This window comes from Hesperophylax consimilis, chromosome 1, assembly GCF_061612785.1.
Source record: "Hesperophylax consimilis isolate HC1 chromosome 1, BYU_Hcon_1.0, whole genome shotgun sequence".
In the NCBI taxonomy this organism is placed as follows: Eukaryota; Metazoa; Arthropoda; class Insecta; order Trichoptera; family Limnephilidae; genus Hesperophylax; species Hesperophylax consimilis.
Genome location: NC_142836.1, coordinates 37,930,847 through 37,957,739, shown reverse-complemented (window position 1 = coordinate 37,957,739; position 26,893 = coordinate 37,930,847). Strand labels below are relative to the sequence as shown.

Here is a 26,893-nt window from a genome sequence, read left to right as displayed (position 1 = left end):
ACATCTTTATTATATTCTGGTCAGACAAATAACAATAATTAGCATATAGAATTACAAAATAAAAGGCGCAAAATAAAGTTCAAGAAAGATGTTGGAGTTCTGAAATATATCTTTATTGAGAAAAACACTTAGCGCAAGTGCATTACTGTTATTCTAACAAACATGTGAAAGGATTCTGAGTAAGATAAGCGAGAAGAATCACAGATACAACATACTAATAAAGAAAGCAAAATTATCATTAACCTTTCCAATCCGAGTCTCTTCAATGGAAATACGCAGTCGGTTTAAATAAACTTGCCACCGGGAAGAACTATTCAATTCATGACATTCCTAGACACATCCTAAATACGCCACCTAACCTTCAAATGATACGTACTTTACAATTACATACATACCATCGTATATCTTTCAGTACACACCTGTGTACTAAAACACACTGTACACAGCTAAACTTATGTACTGTCGTATCTTTTTGTACACTACTAACTGTTGTATCTTTTAGTACACATTAGGTACAGTCGTATCTTTTAGTTCACTACTAACTGTTGTATCTTTTAGTACACTACTAACCGTTGTTTCTTGTAGTATAATTAGGTACTATCGTATCTTTAAGATAGTACACACAAAGTATGTAGTCTTAATAACTTTAGTCAACCGTGCAGAATGGCACATAACTAATTTCCCGCTGCACTTTACGAATATTATAAACTTGACGAATTCCAAACAGTATTTAACTACTGTTTTTAAATAATTTAGACACCAAGACTATATAATAATAATATGTAACTTATCTCCACTGATTAAGAATACATCTAAGAGGAAACATTTAACATTTTACACTGTTTAGTGGGGGCGACGATCTCCTCACGATGCGAGCACTTGAGGAGATTCCACTAGAATTAATTAACCCTACCTTAATCATAAATAGACTACGAATCATTGAAATGAGCAGCAATAACAAACCGATTAATTATTTTGTATAAAATCAACAAGAGAATAACTAGCATAAATTTTGGTTTCGTTGAACACAAAAATAACAAGAACGAAGTAAATACTCCAATAAAACCATTTTAGTTCAAACATTATTCCGACATTGTGACCACAAATTGTCCGTGAGCTTTCCATGTTCATAAATAAAACTAACGAAAACGGCAATTCTAAGAATATTGACATCCTTGTACATAAAATTACATTCTCTGCCAACTTCAGAATCATTGTGTTTCGCAGTAGCAAACACAGATTATTTCTTCATTTCACCAAATATTTAATGATAAAATCGAATCTGTAAACATTATAATGGTGATGGAAAATACATCTCGGACATTAAATATTATTACATAAATATAACTCCTCAGGCCTCAGGCATATTCTGTTAGAAGGTCGGAGTATTACCGCTTTGCAATAAAATCCAAATAAATGGAATATTTCTATACAAATCCAAAAATTAAAAACTGTTTTAGAAAGGTGATGAGATACCCTCTCATATTTTAATATTAGAAATAAACATATATTTTTTGAAAAATTTAAATTTTTACTGCAAACAATAAAAAAAAAATTAAATGGCTCACTGACTTTATTAGACAAATGTATTACAAACATTTGAATCACCTCTTTTTTTTGTCGTTACATATTAAAATAATTATTAAAAACTTCTCATAAGTTTTTTTCAAATCGTGGTCAGAACCATTGGTTTCATAAAGGTGCACATTCTAATTATTCTGTGGTTAACTTCTATAATCAAATATAAAGCGTGGTGTTTTCTCTTTCTAACACCGTTTTAGAACATATTTCTCACCACAACAGAATGATGTTACAACGATTTCTGTGAGACCATATGAGTTGTTCCCAAAAGGGAACAAATTGGCCTGAAGAGTTAAGTATATATAATTAAATCATATAAACCAAACATTGTAAACATAAACAAATTTATGTGTAAAACTATATTTTGTAAAATAATCTTCTTATTTCATGGATGTGTTCGAAGAAAAATTAATTCAGTTTCATGATATCATATTATGAGATTCAAATTATTTAAAATAAAATAATTTTGACTTTTTAGCAACACATTTTAACCTTTACAATGCAATCTATCCCATCACCTGGCATATTTTGACACAATGCAATACGTGTACTGTAGTCAAACTTCACCCATCACATATGCGACATCCGCGTACAGAGATAACCGCTGATGGTTCATATACGCGACAGCCGCGTAGATCAGGTTAAAAATCAATATGTTGAATTGAAGCAGAATTTGATGGGAGTAATTATAAAGCAAACGCAGTGATAGATCTTGTATCTAAACAACAAACAAAAAAAATCAATTAGAAAAAGAACACTTCTTTTAACATGCTCACGGTATTTAAGGTAGCATTAAACAAAACTCGCAATATGCATAAACAATCAAACACCAGTAGATATATGTACAACCTTATTTACTTTGATTGACAATACAGTGTGGTGCAAAGAATAAAAAAATAACTACCATACAATCACAATATTATGTATACATCTCGTTCCTACAAATCATGTTACAGAATTACAGCAGTCAGTAATGATTCAAAATTATACACATGAAACAATTAGTCGAACTTGGTTATAACGATCACGGCTATGATGAGCAATTACAAAACCGAGCAAATAATTTTGTCAACACAATTTCTGAATACGTGAATGGGTCGCTGGGTCTGAAAAGTAGTTGGAAATTATTCAAGAATTATTCTCGAAGCAAATAGTAACAAACAAAGGGGTGGGAATTTCCTATGCCGTTAGGGCTGGATACATTTTTTTTATTGAATTATTTGCTTTCCATCGGGCACAATGTAAAATTGTCATAAAATCTGCAAAATTTGAGCATCGCAAAGTTACGCTGCGCTATTACCTTTTTACATCTTTTTTTGTATTACAACTCATCGTCAATTTTGTTTTAAAAACCAATAAATATGTTTATGAAGGTACCTAGTTACGAGTACCTACATCCCTAAACGCAGTAAATTTATACCAGTGATGCACAAACTTTTCAGCAGAGGGGCCGCTTTGCCTATTTTTCAAACAGGTCGCGACCTTACAGATGGATTTTTTTTTGTTTTTGTTGAGGGGGAGGGGGTTGGCAGCAAAATTCAAGAGATGAGGTTTCTGTTGAATTTTGTGTTATACAAACCATTTCTTCAAATTTGGTTCCATTTAGAAAATGCAGCGAAAATTAATCAAAACTCTATAAAAAAAAATGTTCTCAGCCAGGGTTGAAGAATTACCCCAAACATTTAGATTTTTCTCTATAGCCAAGTGGGCCCTATCAAATTGACAGGCGGGCCGCAAGAATGGGGCCACGGGTTGTGCATCACTGGTTGGCGACAAATAAATTTTTACAGCCGAAAACCAAAACCAAACCCGCATTTATGACAAGTACTATTTTACACACTGTAGGTTGTAGGTACAGCACGCACAAACTAGTGGTAAAAAGATAAACAATATAGTGAAATTTTTCTTGGAAGGCTTGAACCAGGTGATAATATTTATAATGTGTTGATTGTTTTGAAGAGGAAATTGAGAAACATGAAAGCAAAATCTTTAAAATAATCATTGATAATAAATGTGAGTAATTTAAGTGTATTTTTCAAATTTATTTTGTTAATAGGTAATACCTACTCGTATTTTGAAAATATACTACACATTTGCCAATATATTGATAGTAGAGGCATTTAGGTAGGTACAAACGATATTTGAAAAACCGATTAACGGCTATAAGGAGCAAATTTAGTTGGTTCCTTCGTGCTCGTTATAACCAAGTTTGACTGTATTTAAATAAATAAATATTCACAAGAGTTACATAAATACTTCGCTGTTATAGAAAGACTACATGCCATTTCCATTTATGTTAATAACATAATAAATAGTGTAAATAATGAAGACAAACACAAGAAATAACAAACACAAATGAAGAAACAAATTATTACAGGATTTATGCGAAAGACAAATAAATGATTGACAGAAAAACATTTAAGTTTGGTAAGAACTTTCACAGTATTTCTGAGCAAGTTGTACTGCAGAAATAGGATCGTTTGGCTTCTGATAGGCAGTGGGACTGAATACTCTGAGAAAAATGAAGAAATTTAACATCTGCTAACTTTACAATGCAATCTATCTCATCATGCGACACATTTTGTCACAATGTATGTGTTTTAACAAAAATATGGATCACATATGCAACAGCTGCGTAGATAAGGTTAAAACACATGCCATCAAGATCTAATTCTTAGTTGTTATGTCCTATTTCAAAAATATATATAATGTGATCAAATAAGAAAACTGTGATCTTACTAGAATGTATTTTCATGCAAGATTCAAACTTCTTTTATTTATCTTCCAATTAGAGACAAAATACTACCCGTATTGACCTTTCTGCAACAAAAAGTTGGCATACAAAAATATTGATTTCATTAAAACGTTAAGATTAGAGAGTAATTTTCATCTTTTTGGCATGTTGTCGATATTAATATAAAAATTGGGTGAACAACTAAAAATAATGACTTCTATCAATATACATGAAGATCCTGAACAAGAGGTCTTAAGTAAAGCTCAGATAAAATATTGCACGATGATTCTATCATTAGGTTTATACTACTAATACTAAACTCCAATATGGCCACAAAAATTATACATACAAAGATAAATTTATGGGAAAAATTACTATCAGTACTCAGTATGATAATTTGTATTATAATTTTGTCTTTATATTGTATTTGGATGGGTCAACACAGCAACTAGCAGAAACTTCTATATGCCTTTATATTGTATTTGGATGGGTCAACACAGCAACTAGCAGAAACTTCTATATGCCTTTATATTGTATTTGGATGGGTCAACACAGCAACTAGCAGAAACTTCTATATGCCTTTATATTGTATTTGGATGGGTCAACACAGCAACTAGCAGAAACTTCTATATGCCTTTATATTGTATTTGGATGGGTCAACACAGCAACTAGCAAAAACTTCTATATGGTCCAATTAAATGCACTCTCATTCACATTATTTCAGTTACTAAACTTACTAAGATTATGTATTTGGAAAATATTACCACTTCATTTAAATATCTGCGGTAATCATAACTATAGTCATAATATGGACATAAGATTCTAGAAGTTGTATCTACAGGTGACACAGATCACATCCAGGTACAGTTACTACTACAAAGTCTCACATAGAAAACATGCTATCTACAAAATACAAGGAAATAATCATTATATGCAGAGTTATCAGGGTACATTACAATTAATGTACAGGTGCTAAAGTCTGTCTACTGTGGTGCTTAAAGATAAACATTAGCCGGTAATTCAGGAATGTCTGATACCCTACACCCAAATAACATTGATGTAGATAAATGGTAACTTGTAATTATATTAGGTATTGATTGTAAACAGACAAGTCGAGTGGGAATGAAAAATAATAGTAAGATATTCAGCTAGAGAAAATGTTAAAGTTACGAAAATATTCTTGGGATTTAAATTAAACTAAAACTAAACGACCTCATTACGTTTTCCCCTAAACCACCAAAAGCCAATTAACATTCAAAATATAAATACATATATGTACTTCTCCCATATTTAAAAAATAAAATATATGATGGAGTCAAAGGAGCCATACAAAGATGAGACAAATAGATACAAAATCATAACATAACAAAAACAGACAAAGAACTAGGTCTAACAATAATAATATTAAAAATTGACTAATAAACAAATTTTCAGGTAAGGATATCGGCCATTAGTTAAATAAATAATATTGATTATTTATTGCACATCGAGGATGTTCCTCTTCACAAGAGTTTCCTGCAGACTATAGAAAAGTTCCAATTGTTGCTCAGGTTTCAAAGCGAAAACCTAAAATGAAGAAAAATACTTAATTAAATAACTTACACCACACAACAAATTAAAAAAAGAATGTTTACACTATGTATTAGATATTGGATATAAGGATTTTCATTTATCCTTTTGTTCATAGATCACATATGCGACAGCCGCATAGATCAGGTTAAAATGAACTTACTTGTTGCAGGAGTGTTTGGGGAGTTGCAATCTTGATGAAACTTGAAATGTAGACATTGACAAATGTTGCCATCAAGAATTGACAGTCGAAACGATCCATAATGCCGCCGTGTCCAGGAATAATGTCCCCAAAGTCCTAACAGAAAAATATAAAATTAGTTTTATAAATATCATTCAAACATTAAGTTTGTAGGTACATTATCACTGTAACATTATTTGTAAATACGTAATGTAAGAAAAAATCTGCACAGAATTTCATACAGTGTCACATAAAGTAGGCGACACATTATGATATACTTGGCTTGGCCTATTTCATGTATGGCGAGCGATACGCTGAAATAGGCCAAGCCACGAAAATATAGCGCGCAGTCTGTCACAGGCTTAATCACATCATAATTTAAAACTTGAGTTAACCACTTAATGCTAGGGTTTTTTAAACAATTTTTTTTTTTTAAATCAGGTTTTTCAAAGTTTATACATTTTTCAATTAAAATATAAATAAGAACGAAATAAGCAGCTCAAAAACACGACCGATCTCAACTGCAGGCAAATTCAAACTGAGTAATCGCTATCTTTCACAAGCGTTACTTGTGTTAGCTGAAAATAGAAAGCTGCAAATCGAAACCGGCGAGCATCACTCGTGCTAGCAGAAATTGGAACGCAATTAGCGCGCGAGCGTGACTTGTTTAAAAGCATGAAGCGGTTAAAGAATTAGATATTATAAATTACATTAACTAGCAAGGTAACAATGTAACGCGGTCAAACACTCGAATAATAATAATGACATGGCATTTATATAGCGCAGTTTAGTGTCACTTCGCTTGCTATGCATCTTGGCATGTCGAAGGTTAAAAAAGGTAAAAGAGAAGACCACTGAACCACCGAGGATTAGGAACACAATATTCATTTGGAAATAGGAACCGGACGGTGTCTCTGGAGATTATAGAGGTCACCGTGCAAGATACGAGCTATTGCGATTATATTATACAAATTTCTCAGTAATAAAATAAAACAGAACATGATAAAGAAATAGGTTATGTTATTTCTTTGTTTTTTATTCAATGTTCTGTTTTGTCACTTTTCTATTTTGTCGAACCCTTTATCTCACCTTTATTTTGAAGGCGCGTTTGAAACCGGATGCGAAGAAACCTCCGAATGGCCCAAGAACGCTGCTAAACACACTCAGCGACAGTGAGTGGATCATAAAGGGGTACAGCATGAAGGATTCCTTGAAGCCAAACTGAAATAATAGTATTATTCTCGTGAATAGAAAATTACATGAGCCATTAACAAACTCAAAAAAAAACCAAATCAAAATAAACCATTCACAACGAACACCAAAGATGGCATAGACACTGACGTCTTTCTCCAGTGAATAGATGTAAATATGTCTTTTGTTTGTAAAAACCTGCTAACAGCGGTAAACAAAATGTCCAAAAATGCTATTCTATCAACATAAATATTCCGTAAAATTAGTCTATTGGTATTTTGGGAATTCTTACAAAACCTATAAACATAGCCTTTTTATGTAAAGATGCGAGGAGTGTGTTAGTGACCCCTCAAGTTTTGTTTTGCATCTTGACATGTTGAAGGTTAAAAAAAGTTAAATTTTGTGAATACGTAATTATTTTGCCAATTTGTTGTTTTTTTTTCCCCTCAGCACATATGAAGGACATTATGCACTATTTCAGAAATATAATTTGTGTACACCAAATATTGGTTTCGTTTATGTTCCCCGATTTCTATTGTGTGTAGTTTTTTTGAAGGTATGTTTTTATTGGTGACCGGGTATGTCATCAAAATGATAATTCAACACACCTCCAAAAAGTGATATAAAGTCATGAAAAGTGATGAAACAAAAACTAGGTTAAATAAGTTTCATAGGTAACTATTAAACCTAGTTTTTGTTTTATCACTTTTGATGACTCTATATCACTTTTTAAAGATGTGTTGAATTTTCGTTTTGATGAAATATCATGGAACCGTTTTTATTGTTATGTATACTGATATAATTGTAAATAATTTTTTTAATTATTTGTATACAATTTGTCACATTAAGTTAAACACACCCCCTGAAACTTAAGTCTAATTAAGTTGAACAATAGTGATCTTTCAAATGAACGTAGTAAAAACTTCTAAAGTATTGATATAAAAAATAAAACAAAAAAATTTCAAATCTTTCTACATACAATGTGTTAGGCATCAAATATTAATGTTTTTTTACCACTGCCAGTTTTAATTCAGGTCTAAAATGATTAAGTGTCGTTCCCCAACAAGATGAGACTTACAACTTTCATGAGACTCCCCAGGGACTCGGGCAAGACGTACTCCTGCAGTTGGAAGAGGTACGAGGGTTCACAGTCGATGGTCATCTTGTCCAGGGTCTCAGAGTACTCTATCGGGCAGACAAAGTACGCGTATCTCGACATGAAGTAGGAAATCTGAAATAAATAATGATATTTTGTCAACGTTTGCACTTCGGTTAATCTGACAGTAGTAGTGTACTACATAATAATGCTTCAGAGAGGGTAACTTAATGCGATGTTGCCTGCCTGGTGCCTGATCTGGGTGTCTAGCATGGTCAAATCAACAACTTAATAATATCGAATCATTAGGCTTACCGACTTACCCAAGTCAGAATAAATAGGCCTAAAGTTAAATTTACTTATATCTGAACAACTTTCTGAATTACGTTTCTCCAAGTTTGAACAGATTCATAATAATAAATATGAATAATAAGGACATCTTTCTATTCTACAAGCTTCAGTCTGCCTCCGTTCATTAATAAGCCAGTAATTTAGCATAACGAACGACATTATTGGAAAAAATAACGTACATTGACAGCTAACCGAACCTCATTGACGGCCAAAATGCCGCTCTTAATTAGGCGGCTGTTGTCAACCAGCTGTTGGCATATTTTATATCAATTACTGACCATGCTCGCACTTACCACCTAACGCCGCCTAATAACGATAGATGACAGATTTAGTCAATATCTATATATATGTATATTGATATAGGGTTTTATCGATCGACCGTGCTAGGATCCCTAATCACTTCAGGTTACGCCAAACATATCAATGGAAGGTTTATTGGGAAGATTGTTTTCATTGAAAGAGACTAGATTGTCATTCCGAGTCGTAATCGAATATGATTGGGTCTTTGAAATACTAAATTCAACGAGATTATTCTTACCCCAACTCTCCCGAGGAAACCGTCCATTCTCGGACAAAGAAATAAAAGAGTATTATTAAAAAGCTCTCAGGAGGACACTTCATTCTACATTCACGGAGTACATAACATTTTTGTATGCAAAAGCGGTAAAATGAGATATTTATTTTTCGGAATAACTTTATTGAGTAAAACCTCAAATTGTAATATTTAAATATTGAAGACAATATTAGTGATTTCTAAACGAAAATCTGAAACAGAAAAAAATAAAAAAATAAATAAAAAATAAATAAATAAATAAAGATAGTTGCCAATAAAAATGTGCGGTGAAAAAATGAAGACAATGTTGGTAGTTCTTATTCGAAGTATGATACAGTTAAAAGTGACAGAGGGGGATAGGGTCCTATTAGCTCAGTTGGTAGAGCAGTGTCCCGGAAAGACAAGGGTCCTGGGTTCGCATCCTAGATGTGACCGTATCCTTTTCTGATTTTTCTGTTTCAGATTTTCGTTTAGAAATCACTAATATTGTCTTCAATATTTAAAATGAAATATGTTGACGATTGATTACTTACGAACAATCCAAAAACAACTGTGGATATTCCGCCCCCAATAAATCCTTCCCAGGTCTTCTTAGGGCTAAGCTTGATCAGAGGAGTCTTCCCGAAGAAGAATCCAAACACATAAGCCATCACATCATTGCAGACTATCATGGAAACCGGCACGATGAACCAAATTAGACCTGAAAAAGAAACAAAACTTAAAACTTTGCAAAGAAAAAATATTTATTCTAAGTTATATTTTTTACCCTAAGACCCTTTAAAAAATGCAGTACATCACATAATGACTGAAAATTTGGATAGGAGAAAGCTGTGCGCAAAATGGGTACCGCGTTTGCTCACAATTGAAAAAAAACAGCGTCGAGAGGACGTTTCAATATAGTTTTTAGTGATGTTTCAACGGCGAGTATTATGCGAACATATTACAGCATTTAAGTGATGAAATCAAGAAAAAAACGGCCGCATTTCGGCGAAAAAGAAAGTGTTGTTTCATCAAGATAATGCACCAGTTCACAAATCTGTTATCGGGATGACCAATATCAATAAGTTAAAGTTCAAACTGCTTCCTCATGCACCCTATTCGCCAGATTTAGCCCCCTCAAATTATTTTCTCTTTCCAAATTTCAAAAATGGCTCGGTGGTAAAAGATTTGAACAATGCCAACAATGAAGAGTGCAGTCTATTTTGAGGAGCTCGACGGTTCTCATTATAAACAGGGAATTGAAGCTATTGAACATCGCTACGCTACGAGCTAAATGGAGACTATGTTGAGAAATAAAGATACTTTTTCCCAAATTTTTATGTTTTATTTGTTAGGTCGGGCACTTCTGGGACAATCCTCGTACATCAAAATTTGTGCGATAAGCATTTTAAGGCTTTCAGAAGTCCACACAGCATCCCCAAAGGCGGGGGAAAAAATTTCTCTCAGAACCTCCTGTGTGGAGTCAGCTGCAAAATCTAGGTGCGCGCAAAAGATCGGCACTCTGAGGCTAAGAGGATTAATATGTACTTACGCAAGATGAAAAAATGCTCAAAGTAAAGGAGAGGTAATTTATTTTAAACCAACTCCTGTGACAGACTTATAAAAAGTACATTTTTTTACTTCCTCTTATTTTCAATTGGTTTTTTTTAACTCTTGTTAGGCCGATGTACACACATCGGCCAAATTAACATAATTGACACAAAAAAACATGCATACTGTTTTTCCTAAAAGAGAATCAGTTCAATCAAAATTCATTATAAACTTAATTCTTTTTTTACACGGAGGAACATTCCACAGAATAAATACCATGTTAACATTAAACAAGGGTTAAAAAAAAAATCAGTAAATTAAAAGAAAGAAGAGAAAGAGGTGACTTAATTGAGACTTTCAAAATTTTATCTGGACATTATAGTTGCCCTGGTATTCAAGAAATCTGCACAACGAACACAAACGTAAATATCCATGTACACTCAAAAAATTAACAAAACACCTTTAGCATCCAATCCTACAAATTTCTTCCTTGCAAATAGAGTAGTGGTAGCATGCAACAAACTGCCGCAATGTCATCAATGCCACAAATAGAGTAGTGGTAGCATGCAACAAACTGCCGCAATGTCATCAATGCCACAAATAGAGTAGTGGTAGCATGCAACAAACTGCCGCAATGTCATCAATGCCACAAATAGAGTAGTGGTAGCATGCAACAAACTGCCGCAATGTCATCAATGCCACAAATAGAGTACAGGGTGGCCACAAAAAACGGATTTCAAAATTCCCTGATAATTCCAGGTTTTCCAGGGCAGTTTCTATATTTTTCCCTGATATGTTTTATTTGGTATAAGGACATATCGTTCAAAATTTTATTTTTGAAACACGATATTCATCTACGCCAGAAAATTAGAACAGATACATAAATAAAGGGAATTCCGTCATCTAAAGCATTTATTATTTCCTTGCGCCACAATGATCTATTCAAAACAAAATACACTTATTACAAATTTATGATATTTCGCCTGAAGACAATTTGTGTACAAATGAAAAGACCAGACAAAAATAGACAAATAAACAAAAGTAAGTACAGTAGAATCCCGATAATTCGAAAAAACGCGTAATTCGAAATTTTCGCCAAAAAAATTTCCGCAGAAAAATTTTTTCATACAAAAATTTTTTTAATTCGAAATTCGTTTAATCGTAATTTATATTTGTCCGCGCACGAAAATTTGTTCGTGAAATTCAAAAAAATTTGATTTTTGCGAAAATAAATCATAATTATTCGTAAATCTGAATCTAAAAGTCAGCCGTGGCGGTAAAACGCCGAAAAATGTATTTTTACGTGGTTATACATCGTCCTAATTAGTATTATTATTTTGTAAATCTGAATCGATTTACACTGGAATGTTGTATTTTTTCAAATTTATTTCGAATATCCGAGTTTGAAGGGCCGAGAAAATACGTTTTACGCGGATATATATCGTAGTTTTACGAGTTTACACCAAATATCTGTATTTAAAAGGTCGGCCGCGACGAAACTCGGCCGCGAAATTTCGATTTACGCGTAAATGTATCGTATATTTACGAATTTATTTTGAATATTTGAATTTAAATGGCCCGCTGCGACGGAAATCGGCCGCGAAATCTCGATTTACGCGTAAATATATCGTATTTTTACGAATTTATTTCGAATATCTGAATTTTAAAAGGCCCACCGCGACGGAAATCGGACGCGAAATTTCAATTTACGCGGAAATATATCGTATTTTTACTAACTTTAATTCGAATATCCGAGTTAAAAAATACGGCGCGACGGAAATCGGCCGAAAAATTTCGATTCACGCCGAAATATGACATATTTTTACGAATTTACTTCAAATATCTGAACTTAAAAGGCCGGCCGCGACGAAAAACTGCCGATAAAATTCGATTTACGCGGAAATATTTCATATTTTTACGAATTTACATCAAATATCTTAATTTAAAGGGTCGGCCGCGACGGAAATCAGCCGCGCATTCTCGATTTACACGGAAATATATCGTATTCGACGGAAATCGGCAGCGCATTCTCAATTTACACGGAAATATATCGTATTTTTGCGAATTTTTTCGAATCTGAATTTTAAGAGCCGGCCGCGAATTCTCATTTAACGCGGAAATATATCGTATTTTTACGAATTTAAATTCAGATATTTGAAATAATGGGCCGGCTGCGACGGAAAATTACCGCGAAATCTCGATTTACGCGGAAATATATCGTATTTTTACGAATATCTCAATTTAAAGGGTAGGCCGCGACCGAAATCGGCAGCGAAATCTCGATTTACGCGTAAAAATATAGCATTTTTACGAATTTATTGCGAATATCTGAATTTAAAGAGCCCGCCGCACAGTGGGCTGAAAATCGCCTTTCATAGACATAGAGACTTGAATTTTCAAGGGTATTTTTTTTTGGCTAGAAATGGATTCTGCTGATCATTACTATGCTATAAAATGTCGTACGAAGCAATTGCGTGTACAAATGAAGGAGTTATAATTTTTTTAAGAAAAATTTGTATGGCGCTGATATTAAAAATGAGGCTATCTCTGGAATCATAAGGTTGGCCGTTCTATCTTTACACACAGATAATACTACTATTTAATTGTATTTTTTTGACATACTTCATATTGTGGCGCAAGGTGCGATTTTTTTTTTTTAAATCCTAAAGTTGAAAAAAAATCTTTTTTTTGTTGATGATCATTTTAATGCTTAAATGCTTTACATATGAGTATGCTTTGTCTAGTTTACAATATTTTATTTACACTGCAAGCCAAAACACTGTGCACAGTGGGCTGAAAATCGCCTTTCATAGACATAGAGACTTGAATTTTCAAGGGTATTTTTTTTGGCTAGCAATGGATTCTGCTGATCATTAATATGCTATAAAATTTTGTATGAAGGAATTGCGTGTACAAATGAAGGAGTCATCATTTTTTTAAAGAAAAATTTGTATGGAGCTGACATTAAAAATGAGGCTATCTCTGGAATCATAAGGTTGACCATTATATCCTTACATACAAATATACTACTATTTATTTGTATTTTTTTGACATACTTTGTACTATTTCGAAACTTGTGATTTTTTTTTTTTAAATCCTCAAAGTTGAAAAAAAAACTTTTTTATGTTGAAGATTCATTTTAATGCTTAAATGCTTTACATACGAGTATGCTTTGTCTAGTTTACAATATTTTATTTACACTGCAAGCCTAAAAGCATTTAAGCATTAAAATGAATCATCAACATTAAAAAGGGTTTTTTTCAACTTTGAGGATTTTAAAAAAAATAATCGCACCTTGCGCCACAATATGAAGTATGTCAAAAAAATACAAATAAATAGTAGTATTATCTGTGTGTAAAGATAGAACGGCCAACCTTATGATTCCAGAGATAGCCTCATTTTTAATGTCAGCGCCATACAAATTTTTCTTAAAAAAATTATAACTCCTTCATCTGTACACGCAATTTCTTCGTACGACATTTTATAGCATAGTAATAATCAGCAGAATCCATTTCTAGCAAAAAAAAATACCCCTAAAAATTCAAGTCTCTATGTCTATGAAAGGCTATTTTCAGCCCACCGTGCGCCGCTACGGTAATCGGCCGCGAAAATAAAGAAATAATTGGTATTAATACGAATTTACAACTAAAATACCACCCGGATTTGAAGAGGCGGCCGAGAACATCGATTTTCGGCGTATTGTTTTTTTTTTCATAAAAATTCGAATTATGTGGGAATTCGTTAATTCGAAATTTTATTTTTGATGTCCAGTGGATTTCGAATTAACGAGGTTCTACTGTATTGACACTTTGTAAAAATGTTGATAATGATGATCTTTAAATTTTATTACGACCGTACTGGGTGTCCGACCCTTTTGACACTTTGTTATAACTTTGCTAGCTTTTTCTTTACAGATTTCGCACCTACATAGTATAGGGGAAAAACCAAGGCGGGTGGTTTACGACATGATTGTGTTGCAAGGGCTATTTACGAAAATAATAATAAAAAAATACCTATTTATCTAGTTTTGATGATCTTTTGTTACACACGCCGCAAGTAAAAGTAATAAAACACAACTTTGGGACTTCACAAATCGTAAATAACGAATTTCGTTTTATTTTTGGAATTCCCTGATATTTTAAGAATATTTTAAAATTCCCTGACATTTCCCTGATAATTCCCGGTTCGGTAAAATTCCCTGATAATTTCCGGTTTTCCCGGTTTTCCAGGTCTGTGGCCACCCTGGAGCACTACTACCACTACCACTAGTAGCATGCAACAAACTACCGCAATGTCATCAATGCCACAAATAGAGTAGTGGTAGCATGCAACAAACTTCCGCAATACAACATCGATGCTACAAGTGTAAGTCAGTAGCCCAAGTGGATTCTCATTTGGAGAGAAGAAAGGTTGGAGTTATTTTTTTAAATTAACTCAATTACTTATTGTGAAATTAGATATGCACACAGCAACAGAATGCTGCCTGCTTTCTTGCCTAATAATAATAATTTGTTACTTAATATATTGGAAAATAGAAGAATTCTAATAAGAAAACTGATATTTCCATTACATTTTGTTGACCATGTTATATCAAAACTATGTAAAAACATAATTACCATTTGTAGATTTTGTCACAAAAATTATTATGTTTTGACTTTTTATCCACACAAAGCTAGAATAAATTACTTTCAAAAATGGAATAAATTTGTATAGATTATGTTTTTATTTTTGGTGGGTCACAATTAAGGTCAAATGTTCAATTCTCCTTAGGTGGCTCAAAGTTAAAAATAAACAATTTCCTCATGATAATACGAAGTAAAATCGATACTAACGCATTGTTTATGTTTGCTTAAAGTTAAAAATAAATGATTTCCTCGTGATAATACAAAGTAACATCGATACTAACACATTTTTTATGTTTGCTTAAAGTTAAAAATAAATTATTTCCTCACGATAATACAAAGTAACAACGATACTAACGCATTGTTTATGTTAGCTTAAAATTAAAAATAAATAAATTTATGATAATAATACAAAGTAATATCGATACTTGTTTGTTGTTTCATATCAGATAGACGATGATATAGGACAGATCTGATAACCTGTAATTGATTGAAATGTAAAATAAAATCTTTATTAACCTTCAAATATGTTTTGAAGGATGAAGTAGCTCTGTGTCACAACGATGAGAAGGGCGACGTGAGTCCAGGCGAAGAGGCTGAACTGCTTCATGTAGTACTTCTTCACGAGGCTCAGCACGAACCATACAAAGCCGATGCAGTACAGCGAGAAGGACAAAAAGCGATGGTACTTCACCAGCATTCGGAGATATTCCTGGACACACAACGTTTCTATTTAAATTTCATTATAAATATCTGATTCATTTCATTTCATCACAACGGCAAAGCAACATTACAAGTATGCATAGATATTTGTGGAGACACAACATTTAAGTAAGATATTTCATCATTACATATTTTCATTTCATTTCATCGTAACAGCAAAACAGCTTTCCAAGTACATATGCGTAGATATTCCTGGACACGTAACATTCAAATTATGAATTTCACTGATACATTAATTTTCATTTCATTTCAATGTGATGACAGAATAGCACCGCAAGAAATGATTTAATTTTTTTATCTGTTTTTTATTTCAATCCTGATATACGTGTAAATATATTTCTTTAAACAAATCTGTAATAAGTATTAAAAAAAATTACAGAGCGAATTCATTGAATGCAAAATAAATTGTTGGTTTTATGTTGATTTAGTTTCGGCATATTGCTACCTTCGGATAGCTTTGCAGTATCCATCATCAAAGCACACGTGGAGTTAAGAAAAATGAATGTAATATTGTAGATTGTGATGTACTTGTTCTGTTGGATTAAAAACTTAAACAAAAAATTATACTATATTATAATACTATTAGTTGTGAGAGTTTAGTCATTTTAAAATAATGTCCATGAATAAAAAGAAAAATAATTTGAATAAACAGGGATGATCTTACCGTTTTGCTGATGACCACACCATAATAGGCAACGAGGTTTTCTCCGTAGAAGAAGTAGTTTGAGGTGAGCAGGAAGTACCATGAGAGGGAGCGGAACCACGGCAGGCCGTGGATCTTGTACACCGCATAGCCGATGTTGATGATCTCTTCGAAGCACTTCACTTGGACCATCAGCGTCTGTAAGTACACACAAAAATCAAAAGCGGAAATAAATTGTGGAATCTTGGAAAGATAACAAAAGTTGTGTTTCCATGAAGGGTCACTTAAATACCTAAATTAACAACGCAATAAAATCACAATGATCACGCTGATACATTGTGATAGTAATTTCGGTTCCATGATAACTCAACACAATGAAAATTCAAAACACCTTTAAAAAGTGATACACAGCCATCAAAAACTATGAAAAAAAAACTAACCTATAAACCCTAGGTAACCTATTTAACTTAATTTTTGTGGTATCACTTTTTAAGGACGCCTTGAATTGTCATTGAATTTCAGATATTTAGTGCTAAGCTCGACATTCCAACCAACAAGAACAGCTGTTCATTTTAAGCTCTGCTATTTGCTTCGGGCCTACATAAATTACTTTTTTATCTTCAGCTTACTTGTACTTTTAAGTAAGTTATCATAAAATCCAAATCAAATATATACAATGTCAGAAAAAAGAGGAATATAACAGCCGATAATGGTACGTACATATTTTGATGAATTACATAATATTATGTCCGTAAAGTTTCCTTTTTTGACGAGTAATATTTTGATTAATATCAAATTAATATTAAAGCAGTAAAGTTGCCGAATTCTGCCTCACGCTTGACTTACAATTTTTTTTTTAAATCCTCTTAATTTCAGCTTATTACTACAATAAACAAATATTTATATGTCTAAAAAGGCTTTTGATGCAGTGCACATAGGAGAATATCTGTATTATATAGGAAATACTAACAGTATATGGATGTAATTCATTATAAAGTAGGTACAAATAGATCTTTCAAATAGTTAAATTGTGATTACAAGTATAATGAGAATATATTAAAAAATAATTTTAAAAGCAGCTAAATATGAAACAATATTAGTAAAACATAAAATAAAATAGAAATTAGAACAACACTACATATAAGACAAAACACTAAAACTAATGTTAAAATGAGATGAAATGGTAAAAGATGAATTAAAAATAAATAAAAATTTCAATCACTTAAGTTTGAAGGTTAGGAAATATGCATATATTATCAAAATAACCCAAACTAACAACCTAAAAATCTATTTTGTTCATGTTACGCATCTCCCCCGATGTAAGTGGTTGTTTCCAGTAGTAATTATGTGGAAATCAAGCTGCGTGATGCAGAATTCGGCAACTTTACCATTGAAGGTTTTTATTTTGCTAAGTTATACAATACAAAATAACTTATTTATTTGGCGCCACTGTGCACCTGTTCAGTTCACCTCAGATAAATAATAATAATAAGGCCCCATCAAGAAGTGTCGACTTAAACCTAAGTACATAACTGTTAAAATATCTGTCATAAATCATAAAGGATCAGAATGACATTGTTATCATCTTGTTATTTCACAATAATTAGGTGGGGCTATATAGGTAGAACATATTTAATGCTTGATGAACTGGTATTTTTGGTATTTTTTTTCAATAGTTTAGAATTATTCTTACTTTCATTGGAAAGAACTTCACATAAAATGACAAATCTTACTGTTTATACCAAAAATATAACATTTTATGCAATTGAAAAAAAAATAAACATTAAAAACTTACACAACAAAAAAATGTGCAGAAAAAATTCGGTAAAGAAAACCTCCAATTTTTGTTCTGTCCAGATACTGGGGAAAAATTGTGAAATCTATGAATTTCAAATATTCGCACATTCTAAAAGGGTCAATTACTTCTCATTGGGTAGTGAACTATTACTAAACGGCATTATAACTTATAACTATAAATGATAAAGGATCAGAATGACATTGTTATCATCTTGTTATTTCACAATAATTAGGTGGGGCTATATAGGTAGAACATATTTAATGCTTGATGAACTGGTATTTTTTTTCAATAGTTTAATTTAATTTAATTTAATTTAATTTGCCGGTAACCCGGGCGTTTATTGACATCAATATTTGTTTACAAATTATGTGCGCTACCCGACTCACTAGACAATATCTGTTCTGAGCCGGGTAGCAGTATCTACCATTACATATATCAATAATAATAAAAGTGAATAAAAATACAAAGAAAATAAATAAAAATACAAAATACAGGAAAAGAAACGTAATTAGAAAATAAAAGATTACCTAGATAAAATAATCTAAATATAAATTATTACATACATATGTAATAGTAATTGAACATTTTTTTTTTTTTTTTTTTTTTTAATATGTCATATAAAAATTAGCATGGAAGGTTTGCAAGTAACTTGTTAATGCCATTTCTTTTTTTGTTCATTAGCCACGTATTAAAGTATTTATATGTACATTTTCTGTTGATTTGAGTTGTATGTTGTGTTTCTTTTAAGAAAATATTGAATATGGAAGGTGCGAGGTAAGATTCATGTTTTTTAGCAAGAGTGGATTTAATTTTTGGCACTTGTAAATGATTGTTAGATTTAGCTCTAGTGTTCTGGGAGTGAGATATGTGTGAAGGTGACGATTTTATGCAATTCGTATGGATAATTTTTTTTATGAATAGCTTCCTGATATCAAGTATTTTATTTTTAATCAAAAGATTTTCAGTGGGATAAAGATATGGTTTTTTGAACATAGTTCTAATAAGTGCTTTATGAGCTGTATTAAGTAGCTTGATGTATGTGTCTGCGGCACCACCCCATGCCGATATACCATAAATTAAAATGCTTTGACAAAGGGAAAAGTAGACATTTTTTAGTAGTTTAAGTGACATAATGTTTCTAATCGTTTTAAAAATGTATATTTGTTTCCGGATTCTCATTGCAAGTGAAGTTATGTGAAGTTCCCATTTTAGTTTGCAATCCACTGTTAAACCAAGATACTTAATATTATCCGAATGTTCAATTTTTTCGCAGTCGCAGTTTTTGGTTTGTGATGTAGTACATGGATGCAGGTGTAAAAGCGGGACGGTTTTTGGTTGCCCAATATTTGTTTTACTGAATGTTAGAAATTTGGTTTTCGAGGTGAGTTTAGAATTATTCTTACTTTCATTGGAAAGAACTTCACATAAAATGACAAATCTTACTGTTTATACCAAAAATATAACATTTTATGCAATTGAAAAAAAAATAAACATTAAAAACTTACACAACAAAAAAATGTGCAGAAAAAATTCGGTAAAGAAAACCTCCAATTTTTGTTCTGTCCAGATACTGGGGAAAAATTGTGAAATCTATGAATTTCAAATATTCGCACATTCTAAAAGGGTCAATTACTTCTCATTGGGTAGTGAACTATTACTAAACGGCATTATAACTTTTCTAATGTATTAGCAAATACTGTAGAATACATAGTAATAATACCTCCAACTTCTGACATTTCTCATACATTCTGATGGCAGTATGTATTTATATATAGTATACTAGCGCCTTCTAGCGGCACGAGTTGTGCGGCTTGGTATACTTTCCTACATTTTATGCATGATTTTTCCATACTACTACACTAGCTCCTCTAGTGGCCAGAGTTGCCAGCCAATACAAGTAAATACTACGGATATTTTACTAATGTCGAATGAAATTTTAAAAAAAGACAAATTTGGTATTAGTTTGCAAGTCATTTCTTTTGTGAGTATGAATGTGAAATTTTAAAAATTAGTACCAATGGATGACTTGAGGAAATAATCAACTTACAAAAAACTTTTCAAATACAGACAAGCAATTAAGTAGGTACCTGCTTATAATATATTTCAACAGACAATTAAGTTTTAATTCTATATTTTAAATTTGTGTACTATGCAAGTCAAGTTAGGTCCCATGATTTTTCACAGGTAACAACAACTAGTCTCATAATAAATTAGGTGTATTTATTAGTTTGCAACTCATGCATACAATTGATGTGTATAATCAATGATGACATGTGGCAACTAACAAGCGCAAAAGCCCCAATTATATGTACTGGTTCAAGAGAAACAAAGAAGCCCCTCTAATGCACCGGTTATAATCGTGCAGTTGAACAGATTCAACGAGGTCACGCATCGTAGCAGCCGTTTTAAGTGGTCATTCTACCTATTACAAGTCACCCAGATTGTGATAAATGATAACGCTTATCTAGATGGTATAAAATAAAATATGACATGCAATAAATACCTCACAACTAATAAAAATAACAATCACACTGTATATTTTCATGCAGGGATAGGCATAGAGAACGGACCGCTACAAAATGCTTGCCACATTCATAAGTATAGAATAGAACCATTCAGAGTCGAGTCGTTGCTTGAAATGGCTTTAGATGTGTTTGGTGACCATATCTGAATAACCAGATACTTCCCAACAAGACTCAAGTTTTGATTCAGTTGCTCATGACATTTCTTCCATTCTATATATCTCATAAATAGTCTCATGATACTCCTTTCATTGTCTATTCACTATCCATTTTAGTATCCTTTTCTTAAGCCGCATGCTCAACTGCTAGCTGTAACCGTAACACATTAATGTTACCAAAAAATCATAATGTGGCTTGCGAGCCAGCCTCAAGCGATTCACGGTGCGCTTACGGTGAGCCGACGGCTGTCAGTTTTTGCCGTGAAGCAACAGGCGCTCACCGCACACTCGTGGACGTAAATTAATTAAAAAATAATCTGTAATTGACGGGTGACAGTTTTGACAATTAGTGTGGTCTTAAGCTATGTTTTATCAGCCTCCCTAATTGTGATGAATGATAACAGTTATCTTGGTGTTACAAACAATTATAAATTATTTAGTGCTCTTGCACACGACCAAGAAACTCAGCAGACCAAAGCGGAACACCAGTTCACAGTTGATGTTGGCAGCATGACGAGTAAAGTTAACTGATTATGTATTTATATTTTAAGAAAAGTAACAAGATAAGATATCGAGACATGATATATTGAAGTCTTAATACTTATAAGAACTGGTCTACAATCCGTCTCAATTTAATCAACTTAAAATAAGTTGGATAGTATTTAAGGATATGAAGATAAGGAAATTAAAGTTGTCGGTGCTGTCACAAACATAACGTAAACAAGATCATGACAGTTAAATGCCCAATGTAATTGATAACCTTTCATATTTTAGAACTTGGAATGAGATGTAATCAATTGAAAACATGAAATACAATGTGCATCCGTAATGCTGTCTGGTCAGATCAGACATTTAATTTGATAGACCAATCAATAAGGAAAAGGGTAACAAACCAAGTTGACGGAGCACGGGAGACGGTGTCACCGTATCCCTTTCTGTGATTCGCAATATTGAATCTGACAGTATACAGGCAACTCGAGTTGCATAAAATCTGATTATGAATTATTAATCCTTTTTAGAATAGTACTCAAATTGCTGGCTGCGTAAAAAACTTAACTACAAATCCCAAATCGGTAAACAAAATTTTGGGCCTGTTTCCAAAATTGAATGTTTTGTTACACTATTTATTTAGACACTTTTACAAACGTGTTATAATTTACGCGCCTCACTCATTTTTAGCATTGCTCTGCCAGTCGGTTCATTTAAAAACGAACATTCAGATCCTGCGTAGAAAAGTCCCAAAATGTTACTGTGCTGTAAGCCTTTGCCTTACTTTAACTAATAATTTTTCTATCCAGGGTTTGATTATTTCAGTGTGTGCTCTTCGGCAGTCATGGAACGACTGATGTCGTAGTTTATTCAAACCATTCTCGAATCCTCCTGGTGCCAAAAATATGGTCACATGGTTTGCCTCCAGCTCGTTGTAATGATACCCAGATTTCATGTTAGAGCCAATTCTATGAATTTAGATGTCTCTGAGGTCAGATAAATGGGTTGAATGATTATAGAAGTACTGAAAACACAAAATTTATTGAGCTGGAGACCATCGTAAGATTCTGTAGGTCCCAAATACTGATGGGCGGGAAAGTTCGAAAAATGTTAGATGACAGGATACCAAAAATTATGACCAAGTGAGTACCCTAGTGGAAGCGACCCAGAGACAAGGGTAGACTGTGGAGGACGATTGGAACAGGACAGGAAGGACTGAGGACTTTGAGAGATCACAGCCAGTGAAAAGAATTTGTGGAGGAGACTAAATCCTTCCCTGGGATGTAGCGCTGTGATAATAATGATGATTGCAGAAGTATGAAAAAATTAATTAATAGGATTAAATTACCACAAACATAAGAGCGAGGGGTCCTCCGTAGATAAGGAGGCAGAATCCTGCAATCATCAACCATGTAAAGATCCCCCGCACAACCCAATTTCTCCATCTGCAAATAGGAAAGAACAAGCATAAGTACATGTTATTAAATGACATTGGGTTTTTTTTGGGGTCTTTAAGCCGCGTTGTGCTTCCTTCCCTATCTTAAGCTAACGTTTCTAACAATCTCGCTGTGTTCACCATCACCGCAGATGTGATTATTATAAAAAGGTGAGGTGTTTGAGATGTTTAAGATTCAAAAAAAAAAACAAAATATTGGATGTAGCATGTAGCAGTATGGGAACATAGCATGGGTTTTATAAAACAGAAAAAAATTAACCTGTAAAAAAATAATTTTTTATTACTATAATTTATCAAAAATTGGTTTGACTGAAGATTGAACCTTCCTACCCAGGAACTGGAGTCAACAACTCTACCAATCTCGCCAAAGAACATATCAGGTAGGACTGAAATTTATTTTGTACATCAACTGCTGTAACTAACTAACCATCACGCCGTTTCAACACAGAGGTAGGTAGAGGACGGACCGTCAAACAACTCGGTCTTGGCACACACTCCCTGCCTCATTCACATTCATACATGCGTTATGTCATCCAATTTCAGAGAAATGCGTTTATTTCTGGGTGTGTGTATGTGATTGCCACCAAAAGTTAATAAAATGCATTGCCATCGACAAAGAGTATATCTGCCGAGTTTCAGCTCAATTGAATGTCGGGAAGTGGGTTAATTTCCGCTTACATTAATTAATTTACTAATAATTAATTAATTACATTATTAATTTACTAATAATTAATTAATTACATTATTAATTTACTAATAATTAATTAATTACATTATTAATTTACATTCATTCATTCCCGAAAACAAAAATTAAATTCAAATAAATGTACATATTATTTAAAAAGAGGTTTTTCAAGAAAAGAAGGAAAACATTCCAGAAATGTATGAAGATAAACATGATCATTTTTAGTGTTTTGTTTTTTCATAAACAGGTAACCCGAGAAGAGTAAAATATATGCATTTTTTTACTAAAGAAGCAATTTTAATATCTAGACATACATAGTTAGTGGTGGCTCGTGACTTTTTGTGTTGTTCTGAGATTGGAAAAATATGTTCGTTCAGTTAATCATTAAAAAATGGAAAAAAAACATATTTTTTAATCCGTATGTTTTTCTTCTGCATAAAATAAATCTTTATATTTTCACCTGAGTATATTCGGGAGTGATCTTTTCTGCAGGTAAAGTTTGCCCAAGTTATCTCGGGTGCAGGAATTTTCGCAGATAATAGCCGTCTAAGTTTACTCGGGCGTAGTCCTTAGGCGGTTAAGTTGGTGTATAACGATTCGGCTTACAATATCTTCTGCATATTTATATGGACTTGTTAAGTTACATTCTTTTTCTTCGTATGGTGGAGGAGAGTTGGTTGAGGTCAAGGTGAGCTTATTCAGCCTGTCGACGGCATTGGGAGTCACTTGGTTTAGCACAAATGTAACTTCCGGGAATCTGATGAAGGGGACATTATTCAACAAATTTTGTTGTTTGAATATGTCAACATTCACACAATTCGGAATCCTTTAGGCACTGTTTATGCATCATTTATACACAACAGCTGTGACTGCACCGGATGCGGTTTAGTGAGGTCCGCGTCTTCCGAGGGAGAGAGAGCTGGCAGTTTAACAGTTAGGTCCCCACGACTCTTCAGGGGAGTTCAGTTAATCATATAACAACCTAACATACTGGCGCCCTTAAGTTGTTATAAATTAACTTGACCGTTTAAAATTAAATAATATCATCAAATGAGGAAAAAAAACATTATATTCGGCTAAAATTTATTGTTTATTGCTTTTTAACCTTCTTTATCTTTTTTGCATGATGTGAACATTGGTTATTGGGTTGTAACCTAATTATTTTACTTATTTTTTCTCTCTCTCTATGCATGTTATGTTATAAACCTGTTAATGTTCCTAATAAAATAAAATAAAATAAAATAAAATAAAATAAAATAAAATAAAATAAAATAAAATAAAATAAAATAAAATAAAACAATATTAAAATAACTAAGTTTGTTTATCTCAGTACCCTAGTGCAAAAAAGTCAAGAACCGCCACTGGTAATACTTATCAGTAAAAATACAAAACATACCATATTATGATTGATGTTAGATAAGCAGATTAATTTCGTAATGGATTAAATTTATGTAATACAAACACATGCTTTAATTCCCTAAGGTAATAAATATGAAGGGCAACTGTAGAATTAAGGTAATACAGCTAGAAAAGCGGGGAGTAGTGATGTAACGTTGAAATTCTTTCACTGATTCAATTATGAACAAAACCTGTTACTAATTTATTCAATCAGAATAAATTATAAAACGATTGGAAAAACCAGAATATTATGTTTAGGTTTATTATACTTATTCAAAAAACATAAATTTAATTATTTTTGAAACTACGAAAATAATTTTAAAAATTGTTCAATTCTTGTGGATGTATAATGTTCAAGGTAAAATATTCAACTAGGCCCGCATTATAATACAAATTTCATTATTTTGTTTAGTTATGGTTTTGTTTATATTATTAAATGATATTGAAATAAGGTTGTTTTCTAGTAAAATTGATAAAAAAAGAATATTTTTAGTACATAATGACAAGATATTTATAAAAACATACTTGACTGGAAGACCAGATAAAGCGCCGTCTAACACTTCAGGAGATTTGTCGGTCCCTTGGGGGAGATTTTTTGACATTTCGTCAACATATTTATCTTCTGGGGACTTTTCTTCCTCGGAATCCACCTAAAAATATGAATAAATCAGTGCTTCAAAATATAATCAATCCTAGAACATTGGAAATTCAAGACAATCAGAGTTTTTTATTATTTATTTGAATTCACAAATAACAAAAACAGCTGATGATATCTATTTCTAATGAGCTGGAAGTAAGCTCATTAGGGCTTCATTCCATTATTTCCAAATATGTAAATCTGTCTTATGAACGTCAAAAAAATAATTAATACTTACATTGTCAGATTCTCCTGCAGTTTCTACCTTTTCTTCATTTTCACCTTCAACCCGTCGCTGGCGAACTTCGGACATTTTGAGCGCACTCTCTGTTATCAAACAGTTAAATATAGAATTTAAATGTATAAACGCACGATATTAATGCATTTTCAAATTATCTAATATACACAATTGAACTAGTATAGTGTAAACATGACTGCGAAATTTCCACCAACTTCGCTGTCAAACAGAAAATCAATAACTAGCACTGAAAAATAATACACTAGAAGGGTAAACCGCATGCGCAGAGCCTCGAGAACATAGATTATATCTTGCTTAAGAACTTGAGATATTCTGAGTAGGCCCAATTTGCTCACTGGGGTGTTTTCATTAATTTTTATCTTGACGTCGCATGTCATAATACTCGTATGTCTGAAACATATAGATGATGCTTTTATTGGTTGAACATAAATATTTTTAAAAATAGGTAGGTTTTGGTTGTTCAATAAATTCTCACTCTTCTAGAAAAAAAGTAGGTAATGTTATACCCAGGTAAAAAAATGTATGTTCTTAATAATGTAAAATATTGGGAAATTTTTTTGAATAAAAAGTATTATTCATACGTAAAATAATGATTTGATAATATTATTGTTATATCCTGGCGATAATAAAGATTGAAAAATTATTTTCAAAACTCCGCCGGTAAAGAAATAAAATAATTGTAAAATTTTTAAATTTATTTGGTTTTTACCAATTAAC

The 26,893-nt window shown here is 32.5% G+C and overlaps 1 protein-coding gene across 2 annotated transcripts; it reads right to left on the bottom strand.

The window, feature by feature from the left end:
* Cds (CDP-diacylglycerol synthase) lies at positions 1–26,389 on the bottom strand. 2 transcript variants are annotated; one of them, XM_089633451.1, is made up of 10 exons: positions 26,156–26,389; positions 25,806–25,930; positions 23,090–23,186; positions 16,796–16,972; positions 15,928–16,120; positions 9,790–9,956; positions 8,335–8,487; positions 7,155–7,286; positions 6,048–6,182; positions 1–5,881 (listed from the first exon to the last, which is right to left on the bottom strand). In XM_089633451.1, the coding sequence occupies exons 1-10, from the start codon at positions 26,228–26,230 to the stop codon at positions 5,792–5,794; spliced, it is 1,344 nt and encodes a 447-aa protein (XP_089489577.1). In that variant the 5' UTR covers positions 26,231–26,389; the 3' UTR covers positions 1–5,791. The 2 variants fall into 2 exon arrangements, with proteins under 2 accessions (XP_089489577.1, XP_089489585.1); XM_089633459.1 differs by having other exon boundaries at positions 7,155–7,274.
* Between the last annotated feature and the right edge of the window lie 504 nt (positions 26,390–26,893).